Source organism: Lycorma delicatula, chromosome 9 (assembly GCF_047948215.1).
Source record: "Lycorma delicatula isolate Av1 chromosome 9, ASM4794821v1, whole genome shotgun sequence".
Lineage (NCBI taxonomy): Eukaryota > Metazoa > Arthropoda > Insecta > Hemiptera > Fulgoridae > Lycorma > Lycorma delicatula.
In genome coordinates, this window is record NC_134463.1 from 70261621 (window position 1) to 70276016 (window position 14396).

The window sequence follows — 14396 nt, forward strand, 5'->3', positions numbered from 1 at the left end:
AAACTTATAGCAGCACATTCGTGATAGCCTTAAGGTCAATTGTTTTTGTGCCCTAAGCAAACAAAGACTACGGTCCGTTCTTCCGGGAGGCAACCGTAAATTGTATCATCTTTCTGGCCGTGCTTTCAAAATTTTTTAATTTCTCAGTTAGACGATGATGGCCAAGATATACAGCATTAGTGTCAGCTAAACGGAGAACCAACTCAGTATAGCCTAGAAGTCGAGATTTTCTTGATGCTCGATTCCCAGGTCGGTGGATTTGTGGTGAGGATCCAATTGCATGGACACCTCGATCCGCAGATTTGTCTCCGCTACATTTTTTTTTTTTTTTGATGGAGTTTCATTAAAGATCGAGTTTATGTACCACCTTTGCCTGCTGATCTTGTTGAGCTAAGACTTCGAATTAACTTCGCTGCTGCAGAGTTAACGCCCGACTTGGCTGGTTACATTCTGGAATGAATTAGGACTTCGGGTGGACGTATGTCGCATTACAAATGGTAGCCATATCGAACCAAAGTGATTGTTGGTGACAAATTTGATGTGTTTTTCTATGAAATGGGACCTTAACCGAATCTTTTAAGTTATCTCAATAAATTTTTGTCATTTTAAGTCATTTATTGGTTTAAACATTCCTCTACTAACTGCTGGTAAATTTGTGAATTTAAAACTGGATTTGAAATTTTTACGTATTTTATTGATTTTCCTTTCTCGGTAGCTGTATTCATTTAATAGGAAACTCACTTGTGTAATCGTTACTTGTGTATTTAGAAGATGTGGAGGGCTGTTTTTTGTTGTTTATTGCGATGTAATATAAGGCATTGTAATAAAAATTTGGATACTCGTGTGATATTTTTTATTTTTGAATGATAATTCTGCTGTTTACAATCTCTGCAAGAGTGTTCGGTGATTATTATACGTTGTGTTGTCATAAGTATGTTATATTTTTGTCTTTCAACAAACTTAGTGATTTTTATGCGTAATAAGCGGCGTACTTAATTATTTTGTCGCATTATCTGTGTATTACTGAACGGCTGTCAATTTCATAGCATTTTTTGGTTTATGCACAAAGTGTGTTATGTCATAAATACAAATTCGGTGTGCATTAAAAAAAAAAAGAACGTGAAATTTTCAAACCCGATGTAGAGGTTTTGTTTATTAAAGTCTGTTCCGATTATCACTAATGAAGTAGATTTGTACCAGATAGTCGTGTGTTTCTTTCACTTGTATATCAAAATTAGTTGGCGTTAACACTAAATTTTGTAATGCTTTTTTAGTTCTGTAAATTTTTTCCTCAGCTATCTTGAATTTCTTTCGAGATTAATTTTAAAAATATTCACTAGATCTAATCCGAGTAGTTTTAACGTTTGGAATTAGTGCAGTAGGTAAATTTGAGTATTTTATCCGGGAAAATTCATAAATACCAGAGCATAAATAGTATGAAAAATACATTTTAATTATTAACATTTATGAATTTGTATTTATTGTTTATGGTAATGAGGTTTTGGTTTTTTATTAGACACAAAATGAGGGATTATTAAAAAAAAAAACCTTCAAGTCTGTGGCGTATATACGTCATTAAAAATTTTATTTTTATTCTTGCGTTTTTTTTTTCACCACTAAACCACCGGGTTGGTCTAGTGGTGAACGCGTCTTCCCAAATCAGCTGATTTGGAAGTCGAAAGGTCCAGCGTTCTAGTAGAAGTAGTTATTTTTATACGGATTTGAATCTTAGTGGATACCAGTGTTCTTTGGTGGTTGGGTTTCAATTAACCACACATCTCAGAAATGGTGACCTGAGACTGTACAAGACTACACTTCACTTACACTTTTACGTATCATCCTCTGAAGTAATACCTGACGGTAATTCCCGGAGCCTAAACATCCCAACCCCGTAGGAGAAGACACTCTCCTTGTGACGCTTCCGGTTGCCCCCTGTTCACAGCCCTGATGGGCTTTAATGGGAGTCGTCTTTCGCCCTCTAACTTTTTACATTTCATAGTAATAAGCTAGGCCTCGTTGAGATGCCACTGATGCAAATGTCTACCGCGGCTCTACTGTTATAAATGCCTAGGCAAATTTATAAATCTCAGCTTTTGCCTTTGCTGCAGGCCTCATCCGGACGTCGTGAATGTCCCTACATCGTTGCCCTCTGAACTATCTAACCGTTTTCGCGGAAGCACGAATCCCGCGCCTAATTCTACATTTTATAGAGCCAATTCGTATGTAAATTTGTCATAAATTTCGAGGAAAATTGTAAAATAACACCACCAAAAATGTTGTTCGCAAACCGCAGGTTAAACAGTAACAAAAAGAAAGCATTATATGGGTCAGGTATTAATCTTTTTTTTTAGGTAGCCTAATTGTGTCGTTAGGTTAATTTTCTACTGTCTACCTCATTTCTTCGAACTCCGTAAGACGTCATTCCTTTTCGATATCTTCCAATGACTTATCAAACCATTGCTTTTTTGGCCTTCCTTGCCCGGTTACATTAAGCTCCTAAAGGTCTTGTTTTGTTCTCTCATCCATTTAACTTAATCTAGCCATTATTTTTCTGACTTTCCCACAAAGCGCTCCAGCTTTACACACTTCTTTACATCTTCATTTCGACCGCAATCCCTATGTTCATTTCGATTATTATAGTCGTATCTTCTTTTTTTTTAAAGAAATGTTATTATTTTTTTTATTTTTACCGTTTCTTTTCGTATGATCACCCAATTTCAGGTTTAGGGATTAATAAAACTGACTTTTACAACCTTTTTTGTTGTTAATTTTTGTGGTGTTACTTCTCTGAAAAGTGTAAAAAAAAAAAAAAAAAAATAGTTTCGGCCTGAGAGAACGGTAGACAGGAATGAAAATATTTAATTTAATAATTTTCAAGAGGTTATCGAGCCGGTAGGAAGTAGAATCTGTTATCTACCGTCGTCTACAGTATCGATCTTGAAATATCCATGCCATTATCTAGTAACGGAAGGATTTTCGGTGTACGGTGTTTGCAAAAATTGCAACGGCATTAGATACTGTTTCATAGATGAGTTATCCTTCGAATAGCTTGGAGTTACCTTGGACGAACTAATAACGTCCCGGATTTCAGTTTTTAATAGTAATATTCACTGCCTTCATAATCTAAATTTAGCATATTCTGCTCATGAATTTGCTTGTATTTGCTTGTAAGTATCCTCTATCTACATTTTTGCTTATCATTGTTTCATTCTGTTAAAAATTTTGCGATCGTACCATATTCAGTGTTATTTTCGGACATAATATTCATCGAATTTGTTGCTTGTTGACAGGGAAGTTAGATTAACCCACCGGGTCGGTCTAGTGGTGAACGCGTCTTCCCAGATCAACTGATCTGGAAGTCGAGAGTTGCAGCGTTCAGTTGCTAGTAAAGGCAGTTACTTTAATACGGATTTGAATACTAGATCGTGGATACCGGTGTTCTTTGGTGGTTGGGTTTCAATTAACCACACATCTTAGGAATGGTCGAACTGGGACTGTACAAGCCTACACTTAATTTACACTCATACATATCATCCTCTGAAGTAATACCTGCGGTAATTACCGGAGGCTTACAGGAAAAAAGAAAGAAAAGGGAAGTTAGATTATTGAGTTCGGAATCTGCGCCGTTATAGGTTCTCTTGAACTGAAAGTATTGTAAACCTCTCGCCAGGTAATTTCCTAATAAGCCAATTGTTTTGTTGCTTGAATTTTTGCGTTCGTAGTCTACTAAGAATTGCTCAGTTTATAGAAAATGAAAGTCTGAAGTTTGAGGTCGATAAAACCGTCGATATCTTGTTTTGTCCGCTGCATCAAAACATTTCTGCGAAGAATGCTGCTGTTTTGTATTTTATAACCGTTTTATTTTGCGCTTGTGCCGGGTTTTATTATGTTCTTACTGTTAATCCTTATTTAAAATAGAACATATTACGTGTAATTTTTTTTTCATGCTTTCATCCTATGTGGTAGAATTGACCTTTTACTCAGTAGAATTATTTTTTTGGTTATCATTCCCTCCAACAAGAAAAAAGAAGAAATAATGTCCTTCGAATAAGTTTTTTTAGTTCCACTATATTCGATTATTCTATGTTTTTCTGTTTATTACATCATATTATGTAATAATTAAAAAAAAAAAATGAAAACCGTATGTTTATATTTTTATTGATAACGGGGTGAATATCACTTTTTTACACATGGAAACTAATAGACTGCAGTTCATTCGGGTCGCTGCCGGTCGTGATATTATTAGGAGCTGTAGATTTGTTCTGGGACTAGATAAACTTATCGTCTTTTTTTTTAATTTGTTTTTCCTTACTATTCTCACGTTTTAGTCGTTGTTTCAAGCTACATACGGATCGGTGTATTACGTTACTGTTTTGTGAGTCTGTGTAGTGATTTTTTTTTTAAATTTGAAAAATAATTATGTTTTTTTGTGGGGCTGTGTTCTTTATATTTGTGCAGCTAATTTTATTATTATATGCTCATATGGTCCTAACCACGATCAGAACCCGTAAGTGTATTAATTTAATTATATTTGACTAATTTCCAGAATATTTTGTCGGATAAAATTATATTTTTCTTACTGTCTGTTGCACTGAATCCGTTTTATATATTGTTTAGTTTTTTTTAAATTGTCGACTAACATTTATGCACGACCTTGCGTGCACGTTACATTCATTAAATGCTTTGATTTATATTTTTTTAATTAAGACATAGAATTATTTTAGTTGAAGTATACGATGCTGCTGGGATTTTCAGTTTTTAATTATTGTGTTAATATTGGCCGTCAAATAACAATAAATCAACTAGATTATATATTATTCTTATTATTTTCAACAACTTTTTTGGTTTTTATTAGTTATGTTAAGTTATAACGTTGCAGATGTTAACTTTTCGTAATTTAGTAATTATATGAGCTTCATCGAAAGAAAAGCAAACCGTTTAGTAAGATTTGTGAATAATATCGGCTTCAATTTTGGTAGTGTAATGTTTTCAATATATCCTCATCGTGATAGTGAAAAAAAAAACTAGTTTAAAAGAATTTTAATGAATTTCTGGTTGTAAATTTCCCCCTAAAAATTTTTTCTTTACTAAAATTTGGAAAAGTTTTTCAATATAGTTAAATTTCATCTTATTTTTAAAATAAGATGACGCAACCTTCTTCAATTTCTCTTAATATTGTTAAAATATAATAAGTATAATTTACCTTTTAGCATAATTTACTACTTCCTAAAGCAATTGTAAGAGTCTGTTCTGGGTAAGTTAAGGGATCACTGCGTGTGTAGACCGCTGTTTGCTTGAGTGTTCAGTACATAGCTTTCAGATCGTATTAAACTCGTAAACGCAATAGGGAAAATGTTATCGAAAATACAGTTCAACATTTTTGGAAGATTTACTTTTCACACACCAGTGCAAATTTCATGAAAAAAATAGGTAATGATACTTTAACATCGTTTGAACGAATCTGTGAGGTGTGACAACTTTCTCTAAGTTTGTCGTTTTGCTTTACTTGTGGCGCCAGATTTTTCGCAAGGTTGTATATAGTTTGTAACGGTCACCGCATAATATTTTAATTGTTGCGGTAACATCCACCGGTTTTACTTAAAATGTGTGCCACTTTTTCCAAAATATTAAACGAATCTTTCGTTTCGTAAGTTATAATTCGTAGTGGTAATTTATTGATTCTTACTAATGCAGTATCGGTCGACGTGGATTCAGGAGTATTAAAAAGCTTGTATTGCTAAAAATTAAACAAAAAATTCAGTAGATCTCTTTCTTCCATTACTGAGAGAAAATATAAAACAATTTTCACTTAGATGTTTTTGATTATCTTTGAGACTTACAAATATATGTAATATCTTATGATTTTGAAGAAGACCTTGGGAAAATCTCGTTGTTAGCAAGCCTGGTTTTGGTTGCTTCTTATTTTTGTGAATTTTTGTCCGTTTTCAGGAATGATTCCTTGAAAACTTAGTAGGCTGCCTGACATATCAGGTTCTGTGTGAAATACAGATTGTCATCGTGTTGTAATGGGGAAAATTTTTATTTTCGTTGATTGTAAAAAATTAGTTAACCTTAGTCTTTTACTGTATTTTTATGTAAGGAATTCATTCGTATACCTTTAATCTGTTTACGTTATTATAATACTGTTAAAGGTATGACAAGGATTGCTATCTGAAAACTTTACTTGCGTAAGCTTGCGATTGACGTATGTATCTGAATTTTTGGCACGACGGCACTATATGATACTAATGCATTCAGAGTCTTATTAATTTTTATTATAAACATCGACGACAATTTTTGAAAGATTCGTACGTTTGCACACGCTATTTTTCTTATTTAGCAGAATAAAAACTGTGAGTAAAATCTCGTTATAATGTCTGTATCGTTCAACTTGAAGGTACTGATGTGATGTAATTAAATGAAATTTTACTGTACCATTTTTGAAATTGACTACAATGTATTAAATAAATTTTGTTGTAAACTTCTTTTTAATATTACTGAAAGATGGGATTTTTAAAATATAAGAACAAAAATTCAGAGATTGATAGTATTTGTCACCGTCCATAAATTTTGTATGTTTAGAATGCTTTGAACTCTGGCATTATGCTGGTCATAGTTTGTCCGGATCTGAGAAAGATTACATTGTCCGATCACTGTTCGATTCTGATGAAGTTTCGTGCTAGTAATTACTATATCCAAATGCTGACGATTAATCTAGTCAGCGACATCGCGGAATTAAAATTAGAGGCGCTGAATCGGGGGTGAAGCGATATCATTTAACCACTATAAGCTACCTTTCAGTTTTACTGGTCTTTTCCTTGTAGTTTGCATTCAACTGTTCACATCTTGCTTTACTTATTTGTGTATTAACTTTATTAAGTAGGAGGAAAAATGAGCTTGTTATGCAACAGTGGTATTTGATCTGTAATGACTTCGGTATGATTCGAATGTTAGAAATAAACATGTAACATGTTTTAGCAGGATTATTGATTAATATTCTCCTGTGTTTCGAGCAAACTGGTAATAAGGATAGTGCAGCTGCATATAAAAATAGATAGTTATAGTTCTGCCACAGCGTGCTTGCTTTTGGCGATGACGTAATCGTTATATTTTCCCTCTCTTTATTTTAATGTTCATTTGAAAAACATGTGATCGGGTATTTGTTTAATATATTTGTCATCAACAGAAATTATGCGTCACAGTTAAGAATTACGTTACTGCTTTCTATCGTATAATTCTTATCGAAACTAATACTTCCTCTGTATATTTTGCGGTAATAATAAACGGTAATTAAAGCTGTACAAAGTACAAAAGTGGTTATTCATGTATGTACATATTTATGTTGAGGTTTAGCGAATTACTTATCCAAAATAAACAGTAATAATAAATAAGACTGACGAAGTAAACGATAAAGTTCTACAAAATTATCCTGTATTCGTGAATTTAATTTTTTCGTAAAGATTTTCCCCCGACGTTTTTCTTTCTTGCCACTACATCCTTAATGAACGATTACCTCACGTCATAGTGTCTATCCCTAGACACTTCATTGCTTTTTCTTGATACTCATCTTCCTAAAATCATATAGTACATTTTCCGCGATTTTTTTCCTTGGTTCCCTTTTAAGTCCTAAAACAATACTCCCAGAGATCCGAGTAGGAGAATATTTACCTCCGGATCGAGTTATATAAGGCTCACCATGTTTGCATTTTATGTTAAAATTAGTCGTGACAACAATGCTTAGTGAAATGTTACCGTAGTTTTATTACTCATTTACTTTTGAGAAACTACTTCTTAAGACAGTTAATCGTTTTGTGGCCATCAGGATGATAAAAAATGGAGAAAATAAAGTCGTCCTAGCTCCCAACATAGATCTGTCCATCGACCTACTTAGTTATCTGATTGTTAGTTATCTAAGATAGCTACGCCCCAGACCTATCCTGTTAGGGTTGACTATCCGACCTTCCTTCGGGTTACTCGCTAATAGAAGCACTTGTGGCAGGTTAAATGCCGGAGTTATAATGAGAAAGGTTTAAATCGAATTCTCTGTTATGAATTTATTGTGCAGTACAGATGTTCAGAGTCATTACGCACCGTCATTCATCTGTCGGAGCCTAAGATCTCGGGATCGTTTCCCTCCTCCATTTACTAATGAGAAAAAAGTTGAACGACAAAAGTTTTTTATTTTTGTACGTTCAATATAATATCAGAGAAAGTGGCGCTTTTTCACCTACAGATGGACGATCAGCGATAGAATAATAATTGCATTAATCGATTGCTACTAAACCAAAACTCAAATTTTCCACTCGTGTAGAATTTAAATCTGCATACAAGGGAAACTGTGCTTTATCGCATGATGTACATGTTTTAAAGAATATTCAATTAGGCCTCACAAAAAAAAGTTACTTTTTTAATTATGTATAAATTTAATAAATAAATATGTTTGTTAACGTAAAATCACTGCTTCAGCTTATATCATTCATGTTTATCCAAGTTGTGTTTGATTGTATTATACTAATAACGGCGAAATATTAAGGGTGGTCTTTTTTCAATTCCCAATTTCTCTTTTGTTTAACTATGAAATTTCATTTCTTTACTGAACATTGCATTAAAAAACAAAAGTAGAGTTTTTTTTTGTGTTACTCCGATGCTAGAGTATACTAAACATACAAAAACAATGTAAATATGTATCTTGCTCTAACTCTCTTATAATCAGTTAATCTTCATCGTTCTGGTCCAACTTTGGTGTTTTTCAAACCTACGGATTTCAGGTAACAGGTCATTTTTTCAAGTAATAGTTATTCCTTAAAAAATGGTCAATTATTAAAAAAGAGATTGAAACTTTTATGCTCGTTTTGGTGAACCGAATAAAGAAGTCTGTATTTATTCAAAATGACCATTATTATTAAGACTTAAGTGATTTCGAAATGTAAAAACTGGTGTATAATAAAAGTTTTGCCCAGAATAAAATGTTACGATGCTGCTCATGATTATAAATCTTCATAGTCAACTTATTAAGAGCAGTGTATGAAGTTTTAGTCCCAAACAGCTAGAGGACAATGAAAAAATATTAATACAATATTTTTAGATTTTTTTTTTTTTGTTTATCATAGGCGTAAAGTTAAATGAGCTTAAAAATTGTTGTTTTAGGTGTTATAAATTAAAGTCCACTAATGAAGTAACATGTCATTTAAAAAAAAAAGTAGTGAAACTTACACTTCATTTTTACGGTTACTATGAAGCTAGTTAATTAGTTTCGTAACTAATCGATAGAGATATAGCGCGACTACTAAATGCGATTGTAATAATTAAAAGTATTGAACAGGTGTAAAATGGTTTTCCTTAGTAGGACATGGAGAGAGTGAAGGAACTACTTACGGGATTTAATAAAACTGCTTTCTAATTACTGGCACTGAACAACAACTGTTTAGTCATTAAACTTGTATTGGTAATAAATTTTTATAATTACACCTACGAGTGTTAAAATTTTCTTACTTTAGCTACTCGCGCGAACCGTTAAACGAGTGTACAGCCTGCTTTACATTCATCGTTTCGATTCCTTTCCTGTATGATATCAGTTGTCAAATTTGTAAATTTATTAATTATTAAATCTTTTTTATAACCCTGGTCATAAAACATGTAAAATTTCTTCCACTAAGATTAAAATGACTCCAAACTACGGTGTATGTGTTCAATATTATCGCAAACGCTGTACTATTTCTTCATCTTATTAATGTATACTAGGTGCCATAACCAAAAAGATTGCAAGCGACCTGACATGAATACTCATGAAAATTGAATAGCTATTTTTAAGAATACCAAGGATTCCACGGCAGGCTTATCAGGGAAACTGAGTAGTGGAGTGGTTTCCCGTTGCCTTCTTTATTGAGCCAGATATACTTTCCATATCGACATGCCTAGCCAATCGAAATGTAAATTACATCGGCACCTTGTTCACAACAGAGAATGGTGTATGTTGAACATTAATTACTCTTAGAGTAAGGGGACTAGACCACTCAAGGGTTTTTATTATACTACACGTAAAACCATAAACAATGATTGGGGTAGTAACAAATGATTTATTCCTTCATCGAGAAGCAATGCGCTAATTTGTTGTTCGCAATAACATTTGTACGAAAATGTTTCGGAATTTATTCCATTAGGAATACAATTTCAAAACTTAAAGAGCATTAAGTTTGAAGGGTTAGTTTTGTGTAACATTTTGGAACTATTATGTTTATTGAAAGTATTTTCGTTGAGTTTTAATTGCGGTAGAAAACGTTTTGCCGGTAGGCTTCTTGAAAGAATTTTATAGCATTGATTTCAGAAAAAAAAATCAAGTTAGAAAATCCAGCAGGTTTAATTAGTAATCGGTCCCGCTAATGAACGAAGAAACCAACGGAAAGACAGAGTGTAGAAATACCAGTGTTGGACATTAGTACACGATTTCGAGAGTTTTCTATCTATTTTAATTTTACTAGTTCGAATACGAAAGAGAGAGTGAGAGAGAATAACAGCTATAAGATGGATCTGATAAATGGTACCTAATTATTTTCAATAATTCATATCGTTCATTTCATACTGGAAATATGGGCTTTTCTTTAATTATTATTGAATAATCTTATTTTTATGGAATTTTTTAAAATTATTGGAAACAAATATAGAGTTTCAAATGCCTTATTTCAGTTTCATCGTTAAAGATTTTTTTTAAATTTATATTAATTATGATCACATACCATTACATTATGATCACATACCATTATTGTAATTTAATCTGTCGTTTTTATTAAAATGCAGAATTGAAATTCCACACGTAGGTGCATTTTTACCGAGTGATAAAATGGAAATACCTTTATAATATACATAACGAATATTTTTATGTTAGATGTGTGTAGGGGTTATAATATTAAAAAAATTTCGTGGACAATTAAAACCTTGTGTTTTTTTCTAGTTGATGACATATAATTTGCCTTTAATGATCATATGTTAGAGCAGCTTAATCCTTAATTGTATAAGGTATGATTACAATGAAGACATAAAAGGAAAATCAGTTGTCGCCGAACTGCTTAATGTACCATTTCGGAGTACTTCTTACAAGTAGCCAAGCTTCTAAGGTAACTCGGCAAACCTTTCTTCAAATATTGGCTGTTCCAGACATACTAACAGCTAAACTGGTATTTGGTCTAGAGACTATTGAAAGATTAACATTTTAGAAATCAGGATTTTTAACAAGAGTTCAGGGATTTACTTTGAGAAGTACGATGTGTTACACCAATATTTATGAGAGACAGGGAATTTGTATCCGTAAGGAGCTTATAACGAAATGGCTTGTGAAGAGCAGAACAGTTCGAGACCATTCTTTAGAAAATATGACTGAAATTTCCGATGGTGAATTATTTCCAACCATGGTGAAAGAAAACTAAGGAAAGTGATGAGAGACGATTTATTGAGGCTGCGATAAGCGATCGCGTAATCTTTGTTGGAGGATAGTAGAAGAGAGGGATGAAAAAATGTTTTCCAGTTTTGCGTACGTATAATTTTTTTCGAGTAAAAAGATATTTTATAATTGCAAAATAAAATAAAATGCTTCTCGAATTATACTAGTGAAGCAAGACTCGTACAGAGCTATTTACCACAAAAATATAAATGTGTAATGTTAGTAGAATACGTGTATAAAAGAATACGTAAATGCTTAATGTTAATTGAATATGTTTATAAACGTGTCTCAAAATTAACGTAGGATTTAAATTGCGCGCCATTTTTTCCGTTGGTTTGGCAGCGTTCTGTAGTACGTTTTGTGGTAATCACATATCGGTTAGTAGTGAGATATTCGTGATGGAGAAATACATACACAATGCGAAACGCGTAACTATCGTAAAGACATATTACAAATACGGAGAATATTGTGCTGAAACTGTCAATTGCGTATTTTATTGCGAGATCATAACAGCCTATTTGTGGCCTCAGTTGGTAGCCATGGAAGTCAGCTTTGATGTTGATGAGATGTTATTGCAGCAGGATGGTACTACGTGTTATGCAGTGCGCGAAACCGTTCAGTTGTTAGAGCAGAAATTTCATGGGCGTCCGATTTCGCTCAATCGTAATCACAATTCGCCACCAATGTCGCACGATTTTACACCGTATGGCTTCTATCTCTGGGAATTTGTTAAGCCCCCCAAGGTTTACAGCAAACAAATACCAACTATTCCTGGACTAAAAAAAAGACATCCGACGTATTTTCGCAAAAGTTGAACCACAAGTCTGCGAAAATGTCGGAAATTTTTATCGAAAATTTGCGTGAGTGTCATATGAGACGTGGAAGATATTTGCGGGATATTATTTTCCACATTTAATTGAAGTGTTTACTATTTCAAAGTATGACACAAATTTGCCAGTTCATTTTTAAAATTTAAATCTTGCCGTGTATATGTATATTTCTGGGGTAGACGGTAAACTATATCGTTCTGATTGTTCTTCTTCTTCTGGGATGTGTCTGAGAGACATTACTTGAAAATTACAGGGTTTTAACGTCAACAGTTGAAGCTAAGTTTAATAAAACGGTTCCTTTTGGAGGAAACAGTAATAAATAATGTCGGATGCAATAACATTGTTGTTATTTGTTAATGGCCAATGACCGAAACAATCTCTGTAGTCGATGTCATAAGGAAACCAAAACGAGATTTTTCAATTTTACTACGTGTTGGCGTTAGTGGAGCAGAGAAGCTTGCCCAGTTTAAATGAATAAATTCATGGCGAAACGTTTCCGATTGGTGGATCCACACCTGTCTTATTTTATTTATTCTTTTTGTATGTTTTGGGTTTTCGTAACTTTCCCACGCACAAAGCGTACATGAACAAGTTATGATTGGTGTGTATTTAAGGTAAATATCAGCATTAGATATTATTACACCTCTGCAATCTTCTGTTTATCGAACGTTAATGAGACTGGTTCACGGCTTGAGGAACTGCGTCTATACGTTTATAAGTAACAAAAACCTTTTTTCTTTATAAATAGTTTAATAGATTTATAATTAATATATTAGATGGGATGTTACCGTATTATTTGTTGCGTTTGTGTCTCGTTGTAACATAGTAAGCTAAGAGATTTGGTTTTTGGCACGATGATATGCAGTTTTGTTTTTGTTCTAGAATAGTCGAGAGCTTAATGTGTGTACATAGTACGTATTACAGCAACATAGATGCCGGTAGTGGCGTTCTGTTTATGTTCTCAGAATGTGTGTGTGTGTGTTCCGGGCGCGCACGATTGGCGTGGGTCGTGTGGCCAACACTGTACTCCCTCCCTTCGTTCCACTGTGCCTCTATCATTCATTGGTTTTCTTCCTTTTTTTTTCTTACCTTATTTAAAACCTATGACTCGTTCACCCTGCTATGCGTAGTTATTATATATGGAATTTTATATATAGTATCTGTGTATATATTTTTGTCTCGAGTTGTTAATAAAGTTAGTTTCATACGAGCGTTCGAGTTCTTAATATTGTGTCTTTTTATTAGTTATTTTATTTTTTAAACGTGTGTGTTTATTGTCGTGAACATTACCTTTTTATGCTTATGATATGGATAGCACTTCTCCCACTGCTGTTATGATGGACATGGATAATAATATGTATTTTGACGATTTACATGTAAGTTCTATGTTCACCTTTTTTTCCTTTATAAAAATTATTTTACTGCTTTTTATTTTATTTAAAAAAAATTTATTAATATATATTTGAAATAAAATAGCTATAACATTCTAATATATCATCTTTTAATATTTTTTCCTCATTACTTATTTTATGTTCTCCTTGCTAGTTTTTTTTATTTTAATAAATTTTATCATAATTTTTTTATGGTGTACTATTTCTTTGGTTGTTTTTAATTTCAAAACTGTTTTAAATTGAAAAGGATAGAGAGAAATTGATTACTACCCGTAATTGTTTTAGCTTTTGTCTTTAAAAAGTCGAAAAACTAAACAATTTCAGCTGAGGTTCATTTTAGATTTCGTGCATATTTTTTTTTAGTTACAATCCTGTAAATATTCATGAATACTACATGATGCAATTAAATAAAAAAATTCTTCAGCTTTATTTTAAGTTTTTTTTTTTTTAATATAGTTTACATTATTATAAAGTTTTTTTTTTAGTATTACTCATATTTAATTGAAAAACTGATGCTATTTTAGAATTTTTATCGACGGAAGGATTTAATATTTCTTTGCTCATAATCGCAAGCCCGTGTTAACTAAGTTTATCTTTTATAGAAAACTGCTAATTTCATTTTTAAATTATCCAATTATTAAATAAAAACTACGCCTGGCGTAATTAAATTACAGGGTTTTCAATCAGTCCGGTATAACTTTACCAATGTACGTCTTTTTCTACCTTCAAGTTAAACCGATG

General features: G+C 32.7%; 1 protein-coding gene across 4 annotated transcripts in view; it reads left to right on the top strand.

Annotated features, from left to right (window-relative positions):
• LOC142329678 (uncharacterized) overlaps nt 1-14396 on the top strand; it is a 62615-nt gene that overhangs the window by 25496 nt on the left and 22723 nt on the right. Inside the window, exon 1 of one of the 4 annotated variants that reach the window (XM_075374371.1) lies at nt 4338-4507. The exons of 2 other annotated variants lie outside the window; for them this stretch is intronic. Coding sequence is in view for 1 of the 2 variants with exons in the window: in XM_075374369.1 (XP_075230484.1) it covers nt 13572-13640 (69 nt within the window). In the remaining variant the exon portion in view is untranslated. Of the gene's footprint in view, nt 1-4337; nt 4508-13345; nt 13641-14396 lie in introns of those variants that run through there. One more of the 4 variants, XM_075374369.1, reaches the window with a different exon arrangement.